The sequence below is a fragment of the Ammodytes marinus genome (assembly GCF_949987685.1).
Source record: "Ammodytes marinus genome assembly, chromosome: 7".
Lineage (NCBI taxonomy): Eukaryota > Metazoa > Chordata > Actinopteri > Uranoscopiformes > Ammodytidae > Ammodytes > Ammodytes marinus.
The window spans coordinates 21869944-21890550 of NC_137211.1; the positions used below are offsets into that span (position 1 = coordinate 21869944).

Below are 20607 nucleotides of genomic sequence, written 5' to 3' on the forward strand. Positions count from 1 at the left end.
ATCGCGGTGTGAGAAGGCAAAATGGCGATTTTTTAATTTTTAATTTTATTTAATAATGTATTTATTTATTTGTTTATTATTAATATATATATATATTTTATTAGGCTTAAGTTTTGGATAAAAGGTTTAGTGAAGGATGCTGTAGCTGTTAAGTGTTTATTTGTATTCTAACTTGATTTTTGGTTTAAAGCACAATTAAATATTTTATATTTTTCAACAATATTATTTTGTTACAGAGAAGAGAGAAATGTTATATCTTTGGTTATTTATTTATTCATGTTGCTTATATTGTTCTTTGTGTTCAAATCTGTTCAGGTTATTTGTTATTAAATGTTACATTAAGTGAAATGTTACTATAAATGTAATTTAAATCAAATGCTTTTCAAATTTCAAAAATCGTTGTATGTATCGCATCGTGGGTCAAAAATCGGGATACGAATTGTATCGTGAGTTTTTGTATCGCTACAGCCCTAGTCAACATGTATTGCTAATTGTTTTAATTTCTTTTAATTTTTTAATTTTTTACAATTAATTAACAAAGCTTTTAAACTGTTTATGGGAACTGCTTTTTTAAATTCACTTCAGTTATCATTTTAATATCTTGCATGTGATAATTTTATGCCAATTTGCTTGTTACTTCTTGGAACCTGCTGCATTTCTACTTTAATGCCACTCTTTGCCCTGGTTTGCAGCTGTTGTTAATACTGCTGACTACATGCAAGATGATCCTTTGTCCTGTCAGTCCCATTTTAAATGAAAGTGTGAAGCAAAGAAACACTACACACCATCGCTGATCAAACTTTTGCTTATAAATATTGCACACAAAGCTTGTATTTTATAGGTGTGAGAGCAACGGGTAAATAATAAATACACCTTGGAGCGTGTCAGTAATTAGTGATTATGTGCTGTTGAGTTCTACAGCTTAATAAACACTATATTTTTTGTTAAAGGCCATAATCTCGGTTTGTCTTTTTAAATATTGTTTTTCCTGCACACAGCTAACAGATTTGGAAATATAAGATACGTTGCTGCCTCCAGGAAACATTGTACCTTAGTTTCTTTTGTGGAAACTAGACACAAATTAGAGCTAGCACGGGTTGTTGACACGTAGTCTGCGACAGAAGAGGGGCAATGATTTGATTTTGTCTCACTCCTCCTCTGTGTGATAGCAGTTAGGATTTGACCATGTGATGGAGTTCCTGTAACTGCCCAGTAAACCAGCACCAAAAATTGGCCTCCTGTTAAACTTACAGATATTGTAAAGGAGGATTGGCAGGGGCGGATTACAACTTGTCACCCAGGGTCACTCTAAGGTTCCACGCTGTCCAAGTTGGCACCACTACAATGTTATAGCAACAGTTTTGGACAGGTGTTGTTAAGGGGACCTTTATCCCTGAAATAACTCAGCCATAGTCTTGTTCAGTTTGAGTGTGTTCATTATTTCCAATATGTCAGCCTGAATGTCAGGCTGGTGATTAATGGATGTCTAGAGAGGTTGTTCTGTTAGAGGTAAGCAGGCAGTGACAACACATGTGGTGTCTTGGAAAGGCAGGGAAAGAAAGCTCAAACTTTCTTTAGTTGTATAAATATCCCCTTTTTTTGCATCAGTAACGGGACACCAGTTCAATTGGAAAATTGTACAACAATACAGTAATGATTACCCATATCAAACAATATCAAAATGTTCCTTCAAGGTGTATGAGTGCTTTCTCCTTAATTTGTTAATTAATGATAACATTTTTACTGTTAAGTATTTTGATGAAGAGCGCTGAATGTTTGTTTTTCATGCTGACAATATGTTGTAAGGCTTTTGCATGACAGGCTTAATGCTTCACAGTGATGATGTTTTTTGTTCATTGTGGTCTAAATTGAAATGCCGTGGTGTGGGTTTCTTCGATGTGAAGCAGCTTTATGTCATTACATGTCAGATAAGTCAAAGGTAATGATGACATGTGATGTTAACCAGTGCAGCTGGTGTGTGTAACTCGGAATAACCTTAGGCTTTTGGTTTCAAGTCGGCAGCCATTCCTGTCGTCAAGGTGATAGTGGAGCCAGGGGTAAGAAGAAGCCCTTCCTTTGGTTTTTATTAAAACCCCTCATCCAAAAGTCCACGCATCAAGATCTCTTTGTTGTCCACCTCTGTCGCTCACTCACTGATGAAAACATTGACATGCTTCTGGTCTCAATGAGTTTGTCAAAAGTCTTGTTCTGATAATACCTGGCTTGTTGTTATTTGGCTGTAGTCTCATGGCTCAGCCTCGCATTGCATGACAAAGAGGAACTGATAACACAGTGTGTGGTCTTATGTCTCATTTCTTCATTTCAAAATAGCTTGCTGAGGTGTTTGCGATCAGTTTATCAACATTGTTTAGTCAGTGCACTGTTTCGAGTTTGCTTGTTCTGTAACAATACAGTGAACGATCCATCTTTATGTTTGTATCACTTGTCAAAAGTCGATCACAATTTGTCTTTTTTTTGTCTTTGGAAGGCACGGAATCTGTCTGTTGCCCATTTTGTCATCCAGAGTCATATGTACTGTGTGTATAAGTCCTCCGTGTTTGTTGATTGAATTAATGGTGTTCTAAGACCCTGCACTCTGCATGCACATGGATGGTTGTCAATACAAAGATATAGAAAGGACAATATATTTTCATTACAAGCCTCATCTACTTTTACATTGCCTGTTGGCTCATATGACTCATACATGAGGCTTGAACAAACCCATGTATGACTGCATGCATGGATGAATGAATGATACACAGCTTTCTCAGAGTGTTTAGATGTTGCACTAATCACTGTCTGTGTCATCCACTTCAGAATACTGAGGACAGCGCTCGCATCTCCATCACCTTCTTCCGCCTGTTCAGAGTGATGCGGTTGGTTAAGCTGCTGAGCAGGGGGGAGGGCATCAGGACTCTACTGTGGACCTTCATCAAGTCCTTTCAGGTGAGGTTGTAACGAATGTAGCCAATTAACATCTACCTTGACTCTGATTAGAAATAAGAAATAACACTCAAGGAATGATCACTGTATTAGCAAATAGATAAATGTGTGTGTTAGTGTGAGGATGTTGTAACATGTAAGAAGATGAAATGCAAAGTCCAGTTTGAAAAGTTTCATCTATTGATTGTCAATTCTGAAACATTGACATTAAGAACTAGCATTTTATAACCTTCATAAATTATCATGTTGAGAATCATTCACGTTACAATTGGTATTGTTTTTGGAATTGTGCACGCATCTACAGTACTTGCTTGGCCAACACAATATTTCGCTGGATACATTTGCAGACATGTAAATTGCTTATGCAAGAGCCCCTTGTGTTGGCTTGGCTCATTTGCTATGTTTTGGAGAAACTGTGTAAAATACTATATAACCAAGTTTAACCAACCACTTTTTGTTTCAGGATTAAGTAACAGGTTCTCACTCTCTCTTTTTCTTTTTACCACCCAGGCTCTTCCCTATGTTGCCCTCCTGATAGCCATGCTGTTCTTTATCTATGCTGTAATTGGAATGCAGGTAATATGGTCTAAAAAAAACGTGGAAAAAAAACAGAATCAGATTATATGGCCGAAACATGTTAGACAACTTGCAGGATATGTGTTGCATTCAGGGACCGTTTTCTATCTTGAAACACATATTTTCACAATTATCGCAGAATTTGAGTTGAGGTTGCTTGATTCTTTGGACGATATTTTTCTTTTGCTTTTAGGTGTTTGGGAAAATAGCCATGGTGGATGAAACACAAATCAACCGCAACAACAACTTTCAAACCTTTCCTCAAGCTGTCTTGATGCTCTTCAGGTGATTGCATCAGTTGAACTTAAATTGTTTTCTCCAAGCCAGTTGTCATCCTACCTAATACCATCCCTCATTGTGCTTCTGTGTTAATGTTCTATGTTAGGTGTGCCACTGGTGAGGCCTGGCAGGAGATCATGCTGGGCTGTCTGCCAGGGAAGCTGTGTGATCCAGAGTCAGACTACAACCCCGGAGAGGAGAGAACCTGTGGAAGCAGCTTTGCCATCATCTACTTCATCAGCTTCTACATGCTCTGTGCTTTCCTGGTAATCTCTTCAGACATTTTCACTGTGTGTTATTGCTAGTCATTTTTAGGGCACAGACTTGAGCTTCCATATTCCTGTACACTTTTAAATACAACTACAAATATAAGTATTTCCTGTCCCGGTACTTTCAGATCATCAACCTTTTTGTTGCTGTCATCATGGATAATTTTGACTATCTGACCCGTGATTGGTCCATTCTTGGGCCGCATCACTTGGATGAGTTTAAAAGAATCTGGTCCGAATATGACCCCGAAGCCAAGTGAGTAATCAAGATTCAATTTAAGATAGAACTATCAACAACATATTCCTTTTATCTTCCCTTTATAATGTTTACTACTGCCATTTTATTTTCAGCACTCATGGGATGGGGATTGTTTTGAAACAGCCATACTACTAGTCTTGACGGCTGTCTGAAGTACAAAACATGATTAAAAGCTGTAGTGAGGACTGCTCAGTGGTATAATGCCTTCCATTTGTACATATCTTGTCTTCAGGGGCAGGATAAAGCACCTTGATGTAGTGACTCTGCTGAGGAGGATCCAGCCCCCGCTGGGCTTCGGCAAGCTCTGTCCTCACAGAGTTGCCTGTAAGGTGGGTTTTCAAAACTCACATCTGTACAGATATAGAGAAATGCATAGCCACTGTTTTGGTGAATGTTAAGGGCATCTAGCTAAAATACATGAAAGCTTTTGTACATGGTCGATATATGAATATAAGTGAAAGGTTTCACATTTGATGTATCTCTGTTTATGTGAATTATGTTACAGCGTCTGGTGGCGATGAACATGCCCCTGAACAGTGATGGGACCGTCATGTTTAACGCCACATTGTTCGCTCTGGTCCGCACTGCTCTCAAGATTAAGACCGAGGGTGAGTCTGCAATATCAGTAAAACTGTGTTTATATAATAATTATTTAAAATATACACATAGCTATATATTTTCCATCAGAAAATTATGTTGACTCAAAAAAACACATCTGAAAGATGTCTGTGTTGGTATGGCATGAGCTATGACACTGGAACTTTGGCCTTGTCAGGGGGCCAAATGTTTTTGCTCGAGGGCCAATCTGCTTTCCCACACAAACAAAGAAAAAAATCCCCCAAAGAACATCATTCAAATACAATATGCATTGTCATTGGTGAGATAAATACACCTTATAAATAAATTCACCAGCCAGGATAGAGGCATGAAAATGAAACCTTAAAATTGTGCATTTTCATTCATCCTATGGTTTTTCTGTTTATAAGACCCTAGACATGCCTATGCGATAAATTGTACTTCATCCCATTTTATTCATTAATCAGTAGGTAATTATGTGTATTCGATATAACTATACTTAATATGTGATCTTGTGTGTCAGTGCTAAAGAGAGTTAGAATAAATGTAGTAAATTCAGCTAGATGCCACTTAATATTAGATATATATTGGAGGCTTTTGACAAACGTCTAACAGTTCACATTTTCTTTTATTCCACAGGTAATCTGGAGCAAGCCAATGAGGAGCTAAGAGCTGTGATCAAAAAGATTTGGAAGAGGACCAGCATGAAGCTACTGGACCAAGTGGTTCCCCCTGCAGGCGGTTAGTGGTCATTACACACACACGCACACGCACGCACACACACACACACACACACACACACACACACACACACTCACTCACTCACTCACTCACTCACTCACTCACTCACTCACTCACTCACTCACTCACTCACTCACTCACTCTCTCTCTCTCTCTCTCACTCACTCACTCACTCACTCACTCACTCACTCACTCACTCACTCACTCACTCACTCACTCACTCACTCACTCACTCACTCACTCACTCACTCACTCACTCACTCACTCACTCACACACACACACACACAACCTCCTTGTGTCCCTCTCCATTCTGCCATCAGTTGATTTGAATAAGCACGGTTTCTCATTTGTATTTTCCCAAGAAATAATTATGCAGCCCTTACACGTGAACTACTGTATTTTTAACCATGCTGAACCAAGCTTAATATTATGCAACATTCATTTACATCCATAAGTGCAGATTTGCATTGACTGAAAGGAGGGAATAGATCATAGTGCAAAGAGTTCTACGTCCGTGTATTAATATGAGCAGGACGGATGACAAACAATGGACATGCATCTGAATGCAAACATTGTATTCCCTTCATTTGAATTAAAAGAGGAAGTCTGTGATATTAACACACTTTTCCTTTTCTGAATTATGATCACGCTTCAGGATGCAGCCTCGTTTTGCCACTATAAAAAGTGCATTACACTTTACACTTTTTTTTCAAAATTTTATTTGATCAAATCATTCTGGTTTCGGAGACGGAGATATACTCAGAAATCTGTCGATTGTATTATTACATGTAGACATACACTAGTTTCCCAATTGTGAAATACTTTGTAAAAAAGGTGTGCATAGTGGTCGTGTTTTATACACACACACCAGATTTTTAAAGGTGTATCACTTTAAGAGACACACGTTGAGGGTTTCTCTGAGGCCTTCCTTTCTCTGCTTTCCTGGCTAAGCGAGGCCCACTCTCTGACCACAACCAATAAAACAAGATAAACAGTGGAACAAGCCTTTGACTTTTAGCGCGCAAGGCACAGAAAGTTCACAGAAACTCTCCTTATCTCTTCCAGCCACTGACAGTTAAACTGCTGTCTCTGTCATAAATGTGCAGCTTTTTTAATCATTAATCTTGCCGTCTCTGGTTCTGCATTCTCTCTTCCTCTAGCTCTTCCTCCCTGACACACAAGTCTAGATATAAGCTAAAAACACTCAAAAAGACACAAAAGTTTGAAAGTATTTTAAATAAAATGCTGATGTTTGATGTTTTTCTATGTTTTATATATGTTACATGTATGTTGACAGCATACAGGGGATCGAAATCATTTCTCAGTAATCTTTATCAGCTGATTGTTAGTTGTGATAAACTCTTAATGTAGAATTTTATTTTAATTTTTTTGGAAGTACGTGAATTTCCATTTTGTTTTGTCAGAGTGCATCGAAATTTGGATATGCACACACAACAACAACAACTTTATTTGCAAGCAGAATGTTTACCGGAATGAAGGCCAAGCTGGGACATGCCAGTAACTGTGTTGGACTTTGTCTGTGTGATCTTTCATTATTTGTTTAATCTCTACTAAACCAGTTAAGACCAGAAAGACATGAAAAAGAATTGCTGATAATGAGCATTAATTCAGAGTGTCCCCCCCAGTTCAAATATATTGTACGATCTTGCAAAGCTTTCCAAATTCCATGATTATATTTAATACTCTTGTTACTATTGCTATGTTGCAGCTGTCCCTCTCTGTGTTTCTCTCTTTCCCCTCTCACTCTTAACCCAACTGATTAACATAGACGGTATATGAGTATGGTCTACTCCGGCTATATACGTATGAAAAGTGCCATCAATCAGATAACTTCTGTTGTTTAAATGTGGTATTTGTGCTTTGTATTATGTTTTCACCTTACACAAATCATTATTATCATCAGAGGGGTGGATGATAGGTTTTTGAATGACAATGTTATATCTGATTCTTAAATAGGTATAAATATACCTTCAGTGTAGTATGTGCATACAGCTTCCTATGTATGAGTCCATGTAGCTTTTTCAGTGTCTTTGTATCCTCACAATGCTTCAGCCCTGCTATGTTTTAGAGCAGGGGTTTTCAAACTTTTGATAGCTGAGGGCCAATTTAGGAACCCAACATTGGACCGAGGGCCGCCGAAGGAAAAAAATATATAAAACTGAAATAATTTCAATGGCCAGCGTCTTTGCGTCTTTACAGTTTACATGTATTGGTCAGCATCCAATACTGTGTAATTAACACATTTAAAGTAATAAATGAAGGGCTAGGTCTCATTTCAACATTGGGGAACACACACTAAAAGCGGGGGTCTGGGGGTTGTCCCCCAGAAAAATTTGAGATTCGAACACTTCATTTTGTGCATTTTGGTTAATTTTTATGCAGTAATTTGTGTCTTCTATATTTATTTATGGTGGAAATTTTAAGGAAAAGACAACTCGCTCCCATTGACACACATCTAATGGAATATAAATCAAGGCACTGAGGCATTCTGTATTGCATTCAAATATTTATTCTACTTTATTGTTCAAAACTTTCTACACATTGAAAACGTATCACCTTTTGGAGTGTTTTTTTGTAGGACTCACTACTCATGATGCAGCAGCAGTGTTAACTATTATGACACTATACATTGGAAATAAACAGGGTGGGCTATCAGCAGTCAACTAGGCAGATAGTTCCATGGCTATCAGCAGCTAGCTAACGTTAGTTTGTTAGCTAAACTTTAGGCAAAAGAGTTAGAAACCAGATAATGTTAGCATCCATCCTTAGACACTTGACCTAATCTAATTCACCTTGAATGTGAGAAAGTGCATCGTATTGGGCTTGACAAGCTCACTATCTAACAACTTACATTGGGACCACTACACTGCCTGCTGCACTGTGGGAGGCTGACCAGCCGTCTGCAACGAGAGGCAGAGGCCAGCCGAACTTCGCAAGTTTAATAAGTGGGGAATGAATACAAACAATTAGGAGGGATATTTAAGTGTTCCGACCCCTGTACTGTTTTTACTGTTACGGGGGACGCATCCCCTCCGTGCGTTTCAAAAAAAATAAAATAATAATAATTATATATATATATATATATATTTTTTTTTAATAATTCATAATTCAATGCGGGCCGCGGGCCGCCAGATATGCTTCGGCCCGCGGGCCGCACTTTGAGAACCACTGTTTTAGAGCTTGTGAAACTGTATTGATCCGCATGTGTTTGTGTGCATTGGTTTGCTAACCCCTATCTGCTTGTCTCTTTGACCCTTTCTCTGCCAAGCCTCCCTCTTCCACAGCTTCCTGTGCTTTCAGTAGAATTCTGCTCTTCTATTTCTGCCGTCCTGAGCTCTCTGGGCCAGTTCTGTTTTAGTGTGGTGGCATGTAACTACTGATACCTCTTTCTGATAAACTTTATCAGCCTCTGTCCAAAATGAAAAACCCTGTATACTTTACAAGTGAGTCGGTTAAACGCAGTTCTAACATATACTGTAACTGCTTCTATGCAGTATCACTTGTGTAGACAAAGTTATTTTCTTTAAAGTAAAACAAATATTTCCCAATGGTGCAGATCACTTCAAAACATAAAAATCAGAGCGGTGTGCTATGAAAATAGGCCCACACATTTATGTACACATGGTAGTCTGTATTTCTTTCTGAACAAAGCCTTTTCATAGTTGTGTCTGGTGATGTAGCATAAACTTTAAAAAAAAATTGATGAAAAGATGCTTCAACTTTAAAGCCCACTGACATTCATGGCCATTCAGTAGATTCCAAAGAGGGCACACACCCATTTCCTACACACCATGACTCAGACTCCTTATTTTCTGGTGTAGCTTCTCTCCCATGTCCGCTTTAGCAACCATTCATCAGAGTGAATCAGACCTACACTCTATTACGCTCCCTGCATGACTGATAATATGTTCTGCAGAGGCTTTCTCTCTGGCTCAATGCAGTTTGCTTGTCCTCCCTCCAGATAGGAGCTGTAGATCTGACCCTCACCGCTTCTCTGACTTTTGAACTGTGCTGCCTTCTTGCCACATGTGCTTCTTGCCCCAGATCATGCTGTGTTCTGCTTGTCTGCCTCTGTATGTTAAATGAAGTCAATTCTGCAGTTGCTGTAGGATATAGCACTGGTATGTCTGGTAGAAACTGATTGAAGTTATCACCAACTTTAGTCTGGTCTTGGTACTCTATAAGGGATCATTAGGGTTCATATGCACCCGCATGCATCAGCAGTTGTACGTGTGTGTTTTTTACTGTGTGGGTGTATGTGAGTGTAGCGTTATAGAACCACACAAAATATGTATTCAGAGATTAAGCAAGATGGGAGCTGCAGGGGTAGATGTTATCTGCTCTCAGGTTAGAACCTGCTGCACAGCGCCGTGGGTGTGTAAATGTCATGGTGCAGATTATTTTCAATGCGAAACTTTGGAGACTACACAAAGCTTTGTCATTTCGAACACGAGAACCGTTGTCAAGGGCAATCAGCTCTGATATGTAAACAGTGCCGGCAATAAGGTTGAGCCGTGCCTTTTTTGCTTTACTAGCCATGATACAGTGCAATGGGTGATATAAAGTCCACAGTTTCTTGATGGTCAACTATATGATGCTTTGGTGTGTGTGCTGGACTGTTAAAATTGTGACTCCTACAATGGACAGTTGTAATGCTTAAGTAGTTATGATTTACTAGGTGTCTTTTGGTATTGTTTTCACATGGATTATTACAGAACTGTATTATCAATTTATCAAAGGTGGACCTTCATCATTATGGTGTTTTACTATCAATGGACATGAGTTATAGCGCGATGTGACCTGTCTGCCATGATGTGTGTCTGTTCTCGTAGATGGGGCGATAGCAGTGGGCAGGATCTGCATTGGGATTTAATCTCTATCAATGTTATGGTTGCATACATCATTTGTATCCCAAGGTGTTTCAGTGTTCCAGTGTTGACCTTGGTGGCTTTGTTGTGTCTGGTCTGTTCACTCAGATGACGAGGTAACAGTGGGGAAGTTCTATGCCACCTTCCTGATACAGGACTACTTCAGGAAGTTCAAGAGGCGCAAAGAGGAAGGTCTTGTAGGACGGTGCTCTTGGGAGAAGCTGAACACCACCATGGCTCTACAGGCGAGTACCGCACAGTGTGTCGTGCTTGTGTTCATGGCAGTACAAGTCAGTGTTTAAATGTTAATAAACATGTGATTAAGAGCCAGTACTGTGATTATCTGTAATCACCGTTAAAATGAAGGTACTGTAAAAAGCCTTTTAATGGCCGCCGGGTTTGGAATTACAACTCCTTTCTTTGCAGGCCGGCTTGCGCACCCTCCATGATATTGGACCAGAGATCTTTCGAGCCATATCATGTGACCTGCAGGAGGAGGGGCTAGTAGACGCTAGCGGGGAGGAAGACGAGGATATCTACAGGGTAAACCATGTGGAGACATATCTAGACATATTGTTGTTCTTGTAGGGACACTTCAGCCTGCCTGTCACAGCTGCAACACCTGACCAACACATTCTGCCATTAATAAACGACTTAGTGCATTAGCAGGGACATCGGATCAGAAGACTAAGAAATATTGTTAACATGTCGAGGCAAAACATCCACAGTTCCAGGACGACTATGATATATTGTTCAATCACCTTTGAGGTTCGATGAAGGAGCTTGAGCTCATCTGATCAGGCAGTAAGACCAGAAAAGTGTACTTTGCCTCACCATCATCATATTACTATTATTAATCCTGCATAGTCACATATAGATACATTGCCTCATCGCGATGCATCCTGTGATTTGTCTTTCACTCACATTCAAAACCAATGCACGCGCCACCGCTGCACACTCTATCAAAGATCTCTATGACAGCAGGCCCTGGTTTCCTATATAAACCCTACCGCTTTTGTTCAAAGAGGCAACTAGGATCAACAAAAACGGAGTCACTTTTACTGATGCAAGTTGCCATGTTTTTTTGGTTTTGGCCAGCATCTTTATGAGCTGCACTTTGAACTGTCTGCTATGTTTTTATGATGTTGTTTTGTCTCTGCAGCGTAACGGTTGTCTCTTTGGAAACCATGTCAACCATGTGAGTGCAGATCAGCAGGGCGACTTCCACCCGACCACTGTCACTCAAAGGCCCCTACAGATCCTGCCCCTCTTCCCCAGTGCCTCCATTCAACCTAACCAAACAGGCAGGAGAGCCGCAAACCACCAAGACGACGGAGGAGAGGACACAGAGATGGACTCTCTGCCCAACCAGTATAATCATCACTGTCACACCCGCCATCCGCACAGTCCTCCTTACTGTATTTCCACTTGCCATCAATCGCCAATACCGTCCAATGCCAACCTCAATAATGCCAACATGCCCTCACGCCAGGCGCCCGTGACCAAAGGGAGGCAGCAGAAGTGTTTGTTAAGGCGAGGCTGTTGGTCCTCCGCCAAGAATGGATCGTCAGCATCAACTCACAGCAAAGGAGTTCACGACAAGCGCCGGAAGTCCCACTCCACAAGGTCAGTGGGTTCAAACCTAAAGTGACCTTTAAAATGTGCCAAACAGAAAAAGATTTCCATTATTGCAGTGATTTGCATGTAACTAGCATGTTTCTGTCAAAATAATACTTCTCCAAGTTAGCATTGAATTAAATTGATGCAACAGGACCACATACAGGATATGGTAATAATAATAACCCACAAAAGCAACTCGACCGCTCAAAGTTTGGTTGGAGAATCAGGTGTGCTATTACCAGCAGCTAACGTAGCCCGGAGCCATGAGTAGTGGGTTACAGTGGTCTGTTAGCTCTCTTCTTTCTAACTCCAAATCTACACATTCTATTTTTTTTATTCGTAGTATTCAAACCAAACCTATGCCTACTCAAGTGACATCACTCGAGATGTATCAAATTACAAAAAGCTCCATGCAACTGTTGTACAACTGTATACATCTTTTTACATAGCCAGTCTTATTCAGCAAGACCTGTACCCACACTTTGATGTATAGTTCCCCTTTAAGTGAGAATATTGTTTTGTTGTATACCAAAGCAGCCTCAGGTGCATCTCATATGATAGTTACAGAAGTACAATCACATTTTTGATGCTCACTTTTATCCTAATGATTGAAAACTGACAGCCAAATTTCAGAGAGTAAAGAAACTATGATTGTATGCATATCGTTGAAGACTAAGAAAAGCATTACAGTTACAGCTGATATGAAGGAACTAGTTCATTCTGTGGCATGTTTGCTTGTGAAAAGCTCGGAAAATGAATACTGGAACTATCCACGATCCTCCTGTGGAGCATGAGCACATCTGATTGTTCTATGTCAAACCTTGTTCATCCCCCACTGGTGGTCTCTGCCCACACAGCTGATTGCCAAATAACTTTAGCTGTGCATGCTACCATGGCAATTGGGAGTAGAAACAATAAAGAAACTATTTGTAAAGGTCTCTTTTCCCCGTGTATGTATCTAGTCATATAGTTTTCTTATTAAATATCAACCTTGTCAGCTTGACACCAAACAGGAAGGTGGACTATGGTTCATTTTGTTTGCAGCATTCAATATGTCTAAATTACTAATTAGCAACTTCCCCTTTCAGAAACAGTGTCCCAGTTTCTCTGAATAATGCACTGGCCTTACTATCAACACCAGTTTCCATTGGAATTCCTTTTTTTCTGAAGCAAGTTTGAGAATGACACCATTAATTCAGTAAAACTGCCTTTCCCACCTCTACAAACATCTATTCTTAAAAGTCTTTTAATAGGGGCCCTCTTGTCTTTTTTCCCTGCATGCAACCATTTTCTCCTTCCTTTCCTGCTGTCCTGTCCGTCTGATCAACCCCTTCCCCTTCTCGGAGCAGAACACGCTACTATGAGGCCTACATTAGGTATGTCCATGATGTCACTACTTGACAGAGCATCATTTGCAATATGTTGCATTTGGTGCTAGGTGTGCTGTGATGATTTCTTACTTGCAAAAACAAAGAGAAATCTTTTAGCAGTATGCATGCATGTGATGGTGAATGAGCACTGTGGGGAAATGCAACCCTGACACTTCATGCTGTTTTCCTAAAATTGGTGTGATAATGTGTAGTCTAAAAGCACTGAATGATAAAACTTCTGGCCAAATTCTTCAAATATTTGTGAATAGTTGTTCAATCTCCACTGACTGATCTGTGACGTTTGGTTGGTAGGTCAGAAAGTGGCAGGGGTCTCTTCCCCACCATTCGTCGAGAAGAGCAAGGGGGCGGGGACAGTGATGACGAGCGAGGCTCAGGAGAGTACTACAGCGGGGAGGAGTTTCAAGAAGACGACATCATTATCACAAGGGACAGGTACCACGGCAAATAGCTACAACAGCAACTTGACCTGACACACCAAATTCTTTGATACAGCGGTGGCCAGTGCCACAAGTGTCCAGTTGATATGACTTTATACAAGAAGCAGTGGCAGCCACTTTTACCAACAGTTGATCTAGAATTAGTACTTGTGGTTTTATGGTGCCTCACTGGCAATATACTGTATACAACATAGTAACAGTGCACATGTTTTCAACTCGTTTCTATCCTCCAAATATTTGTTTTAATTTTAGAAATTTTTTAAGTGTAACAGTTGCTACTTTTATATCTTATATAAGTTTCAACTTTTTGTTTCACAGGTTGTCCAACAAAGACCTCCTTGATGCAGATGGAGTCTTTGACTTTGAGGTTTCCAGGGGCGACCACCAGCCAGGTGGTTACTATGACGATGACCAACAGCCGATCTGCCGAGATGGCAGGCGCTCCCCCAGGAGATGGTTTTTACCCTCGCCTCAAGGTGACATTTCTCTTGAGTTATAGAGAAGTGATTGAGATTGAATGTACAGTACGTCAACGTTACGTCATTCAGACTAAATATTACTCAGATGTTTGTTGACAGAATTCTAAAGATTTGCTGCACAAATTGATAAACTGGGCTGATTCACTCGATATTGAGCTAACGGAGTCGTGTTACTGTCATTCAAATTCAGCCTCCAACAGACCAACGTTCAATTTTGAGTGTCTTGGCAGAAGAGGTAGTCAGGATGAGGCTCCTCGCTCTCCAGCCTGCACATCTCTCCCACTACACCTAATGCAGCAACAGGTCAGGTGTATACACACACACACACACACACACACACACACACACACACACACACACACACACACACACACACACACACACACACATACACACACACACACACAATGATTACAATGATAAGAACTGCAACCGTGAGAGACCTTAATTGATTATCCTTCGTAACATTGATCTGTGATCTCTATGTTAAGGTAATGGCTGTGGCCGGCTTAGATCCCAGCAGGATTCGGCGCCCGTCTTCTGTGCGGTCGCGGAGCTCCTGGAACACGCCTCCTGCCTCCCCCATCGGCCGTGACGGCTCGCCCTGTTACACACCACTCATACAGGTCTGCTTCACCGTGTGATAAGAGCACAATAACATCAGCCAATCTGATGACAAATTAGCATGTCGATCAGCGCCTGGTGACAAAGATGTAGGTTAAAAATGTGTGTGTGTGTGTGTGTGTGTGTGTGTGTGTGTGTGTGTGTGTGTGTGTGTGTGTGTGTGTGTGTGTGTGTGTGTGTGTGTGTGTGTGTGTGTGTGTGTGTGTGTGTGTACACAGGTGGATTGGCGTTCGGGCAGTGCTGGCAGCATCCCTGGGGCAATGAAGAGGAGTTTGTGGTATACAGACGGTCAGGACGGTCCCTCCAGCCGCAGCCACTCTCCACCACGTCTGCAGTTACCAGCTGAGAGCCACTCACACTTTCTGCAGAAGAAAGGCAGCGCCCACAGTCTAGTGGAAGCCGTGAGTTTAAAAAAATAATGATATACTGTATAGGCCTTAGTACACATCTGATAACAGATCTTTTATTTCTATGTTTTTTGATATGGCTTCTTGGTCATTTTTTTTGATTGTTTAATCCATTAAACATATTTATGAAGATAAACTGAAAACGAATGCAATGCATTGGCCGTTTGAGTTTGACACACTGTCTCAGCTTTACAGAAATTAAAGTATTATTCTAGTTCCCTTTGGAGCCCTTGAGGACCCTTGGAGGTCCCTGTTGTTAGAAACACGTGTGCATAAACTGGCCCAAGCAAACACACACACACACACACCTGCATGGACACACTATTTCGAATGGCACAACTGTTTGAGATCAACAGAATCTGACACTTAACGAATTCACTGTTCGCTTCACCCTTTTTTTATTTTGATTATTTTTCCGTGTGGTTTCCCAGGTGTTGATCTCTGAGGGCCTGGGGAAATATGCCAGGGACCCCAACTTTGTGTCAGCAGCCAAACAGGAGATCGCGGAGGCCTGCGAGATGACGGTGGACGAGATGGACAGCGCTGCCAGTAACCTGCTCAACGGGAGTATGAGTAACGGCAACACAGGGGGACTGGCGAGCGTCAGTTCGGACCCGCTCCTTAGAGACCAAACTGTCTGTGACTACAGCGACGAGGATCCCTACGTGGCTGTCAAATGCGAGGAGGACCTAACAGACGAGATGATATGCATCACAACGCTATAGCAGCGGCTCACACCACATCATTTTAGGTTTTTTCAATTGATTTTCTACTACTATTTCCACAGAGAAGGGATGTCTCTGTTCTAGTGCATCCTTCAATAAACACATGTAAAGACTGGGTGGATAAGAGAACAAAGTGCCTTGTTTTCTCCTTCTGTGCGGTGGACAATGGATGGACTAATAGAGAAAGCTTAGAAACCTTCGTGAAACACACTGATCTATCTCCACCTCCCCCCCCTAAACTGCTGAAGATGGTTAGCTTGCACCCTGCGTGGTAGCCTGCTGCGTATAAGAGTTTATGTGGGATTTTTAAATGTAAAGTGCTTTGAGTCTGAGACTCTGGATACAAGCTCTATATAAATGCAGTCTATTTACATTCTTATTAACAGTGGTTTGATACCTGGCTGCCCCGCAAAGCCGGCCCACTGCGCGTGAAGTTAGTTTTTCCAATCCGAGGCTGATGTCCACCTTGGTCAATTTCAGGGAGTACATTACAGTAATGATGATGTAGTAACATTAACATTAGGTGTGTGGTCCATAGGTACTTGGTTAGTCATATATTTGTATTGTTTTGGCTCCGTAATTTGAGGATGTTTGCATCCATATTGGGTGGTCACATAGATTTCTCAAAGAGTGAAGCTGGCTTTGCAAAGCTGCAAAATGTCAGGCTGTCCTGTCCACTGATTCCAACATTCCCTGTATTCAGCTGAGCTTTATTTCATGTACTGTATATATAATGTCTGATTTTAACCTTCAGTAGTCACAACAACAGACCCAGTTTTGATTTGATCTGTTGCTTGTTGTCATTACATTCGGCAAATAACAAACAAAGAAATGTGATGCAAAATTATATATGTGATTTATTTATTTTTGTTTATTTATTTTAATCTCAGTGCAGAATTATGATCAGGCTAATTGGAAGCCATCACAGCCATTACAGTCTGAATCTGGAGACTGCTCCGGTTCACAGTCAAGGGTTTTTCAGGGTCAAACGTTGCATGTCTCAGTGCTCGACTTGAACAAAAAATCACATATCAACAGGAAAACCACTTTGTCCTCAGGCATATCCGTCTGTTTCACATGGATGCTGTGAAACAGTGAAACATACTGAAAGTCCTTCCCCATATACACCAATATTAGGGACTGTACTTCATCACTTTAAACACCTGGACATTTCACATGCTCATTTCCTTAGCACCGTTTAACTTTTTTGACAAAAAACCCTTTAAAACTTAATGGAGAAAATGTCATTGTTACAAACTCACATTCAGAATATAAAATGATTGACTTTACTCAGACCTGCTTCAGACTAATTTAATGTGAAGTTATGAGTGTTCACAATGATAAATGTTTATATTTCTGTATGAGACATAGAGTATAATGCTATGGCCCATTAGTCAATCTGGGATTGGAAACTGTTGCATGATACTTTGATAATGTTCCCTCATATGTGACCATCTGCTATTTATGTTAGCGATCGCAATGCATGTGTAGGGTTTCATTTGGGTTCCCACACCACTTTGAGTGCACAAGATGTCCAGAACAGCCACAGTCTTTTCATCAAATTCAACATTTCTCACCTGCTCTTTTTCACATTTGTCCCACTATTACCCTGTGTTCGTCTACCACTATGAACTGTAATGACGTCTTCAGCTCAACTTTTAGCCAACACTGGGTCCGGACAAGGCAATCTTGTTTTCTTATTTTCCTCAATCTAAACACTATTGTCAGGGCAATTTACATGCGTTCTTTGGAAAGGGCTCCTTCAGATTATCAACCGAAACTTGGGATCTAATGCATTTACATGCACAAAAATATTCAACTATTATTCCAGATAAGTTGTTGTTGGAGTGTGTACACACTTTCTTGTGTGCAATAATGACAAACGTTTGATGCCAGAAAAAAGACAGTTTGATGTTGTTTTTCTAAAGTAATAGATTCACGTGAGCTTGTATTGGAATACTCTTTGCATGCACTATGAATGCACTCACCACATCTTTACAAAAGATTCATATACAGGTTTTATTAGCTAGCACAGCTGATACAATGACTTTTGCATTATTTAACTGCATGAGAATTTTAGTTGAGAAGATTAGTTAATTAATAATTTCATAAAATGTCATTATTATTACCTCTTACTATCCAGGTGTTGCTTGACGTGTCAGGGAAACAAATGCTGCATTTGCACAAGATGGAAAAACGATAAGACGGTTCCGGTGTGAAACCATCATTTCCTGCTGTGATTAATCTGATCGGCCAAAATCTGTGTTTGGTTAATGGTGAACTCAGACTCACACCGCCAAAGACAACAAAGTCCTCTGAGTGTTTGACAGGTGATCACTGGAACGTGTAGCACTGAAGTCTGAACAACCAACGACAGAACAGAATCAGGAATTACCCAAAAAAATGACCACTTTAAAATTCCATTATTTTGTGTTAATACAGCCAGAGATTTGAGTTTTAGACTCCACTGACCTTTAAGCAAAATGATATGACAGTTATAAGAACACTACAAAAGCCATATTACACACATGCTGTTAGCAGAACAATTGTATATTTGCTGCAAGAGAAATTCTGAAGAACCAATAATGCAGCTTAAATCTCCTCCCACTCAAGTGTCAGCCATGTTTTCCTCAGCTCCTACAGCAGCTTCTCTCTGATGTACACTACAACCTTCAAAGTGGTGATGGAGGAGTCCTTCATCACTGTTTTAATGATATGGAATAGATTGGCTAATACTGTATGACGTTGTACAGTCCTAATTTACGTTGTGAGTTCTTGTGGCTCTCAGTCCCAAACTATTTAACCTTAACAGCAGAAAAAAATCATCGTCTTATCCTCAACTATCCAAATACAACAAAGTTTTGACTCTTAATCGAAAGAAACTGACACAACACAAGGTTTTCTTTTCTGGCAACCGACAGCTTTATTTTTTCGTACTGTTCCGCTGCTGTACAGATGTCTATGAGATGACAGCAATGTATAAAATCTGTACAGCGTTTGTAAAAAGTAAAGTGATGAACTTGGAGATTTCTGCTTTCTACCCATTTGTTGTATGGAAATGTAAAATATATAGCTTTATATACCTTGTAGCATAAGTGCTAGTACCTTATAGATTTTGTACCGATGGAAAACAAAAAACCCTGTTTTGTACATCTGAATTCTTGCTTGAAATGACATTGGACCGGCTGTGGATTTTTTGTAAAGAGACCACTGAATAAAGTCACAAGGACGAGGTGTGGACAGTTTGATTTTGTTCCCATCGATCCAAGAAAATGATAAAGACATGCAAACATAAAGACTGGAAGAATCTCACAATACATTTTTTTCCCTCTTCAAATCAAACATGACTCCATTAGGAACAACTGAAAATAAAACATGACTTCATTAGGAACAACTGAAAATATGAATTATACAACACTGCATATAATGTAAACAATAAAAGTAGGCAATAATGATACTTCATAGTGTAGTTCACAGCTTTATAATACATCTATAATTCCTTCTAGCTGTTTTTATTAAAGCTAACACCTTTTTTTTTTAAATTTGATCTAAATTAATACTTAATGTGTAATTTGAGGAAGATTTTCGTAGCAGCTGATTCTAAAATCTACATTGACTTTTAGTTCCGGCTGGACCACAAACACTTTAAATCGGTCACATACTGTACATTCAGTAACTCACATTGACATCAGGACATAATGAGCTTATAGGCACTTAATGATCAGGTAAACGCAACCAGCTTCAAGAGCCTATTTTTAAACAAAGTAAACATTTTCATTCGCAATATGGAAACTGAAGATGTGTTTAGTGTTTAATGTACAACGGTCCTGAACTGAAGGGCAACGAAAAGCTGTGAGCAATACAAAAAGGCACCTCAGGCTCTTTTATATTCTCTCCTCACTCCCATGTACTCCTGTTCTGATCCACAGTGCTCTTGCTTAGTAATTTTGGCTGTTGACCACGGTTCCTGGGAAACGAGATTATAGTGCTGTACTGAGGAAACTGTGGCGGTTCGTGCAATCTCCACTGAATCAAAACACGCTTGTGTTCCTTGGAACAATTAACTTAAAAGTGTTTTTCTCTGTACGTCATTTAAACTCTGCTGTTCTCTTGCCAACGGTGCACGAACACAAGAATCCTAGCACACCTAAACTGACTCTAGTACGCTTCAGGCACTTTAACCTGGGTTTGGAAACAATGTCTACAACCAAATTCAAATTAATTACTATAGTTTTAGGCCAACCACAATTTTTTTTCCATACATAAAAATAATTGCAAGTGGGTTACAGTTGAGTCTGACACAACATTGATGTTTGCCCCCTATCCGTTTTCATATTGGCTTAATCTCTTTTATTGCTTCTGCAGGTGACGAGATGAACTTCAACGTGCCA

General features: G+C 40.1%; 1 protein-coding gene across 1 annotated transcript in view; it reads left to right on the top strand.

The window, feature by feature from the left end:
• The window catches only part of cacna1db (calcium channel, voltage-dependent, L type, alpha 1D subunit, b), a gene marked incomplete at both ends in the record, with an annotated part of 72573 nt that extends 56357 nt beyond the window's left edge, over positions 1-16216 (top strand). The window contains 18 exons of the mRNA XM_080031226.1: positions 2818-2946; positions 3454-3519; positions 3713-3804; positions 3905-4064; positions 4196-4323; positions 4559-4655; positions 4832-4934; positions 5542-5643; positions 10642-10778; positions 10960-11076; positions 11696-12180; positions 13503-13529; positions 13836-13976; positions 14300-14457; positions 14651-14763; positions 14952-15086; positions 15303-15485; positions 15923-16216. Coding sequence (XP_079887352.1) covers positions 2818-2946; positions 3454-3519; positions 3713-3804; positions 3905-4064; positions 4196-4323; positions 4559-4655; positions 4832-4934; positions 5542-5643; positions 10642-10778; positions 10960-11076; positions 11696-12180; positions 13503-13529; positions 13836-13976; positions 14300-14457; positions 14651-14763; positions 14952-15086; positions 15303-15485; positions 15923-16216 — 2667 coding nt within the window. The remainder of the gene's footprint in view (positions 1-2817; positions 2947-3453; positions 3520-3712; positions 3805-3904; positions 4065-4195; positions 4324-4558; positions 4656-4831; positions 4935-5541; positions 5644-10641; positions 10779-10959; positions 11077-11695; positions 12181-13502; positions 13530-13835; positions 13977-14299; positions 14458-14650; positions 14764-14951; positions 15087-15302; positions 15486-15922) is intronic.
• Positions 16217-20607: the final 4391 nt, after the last annotated feature.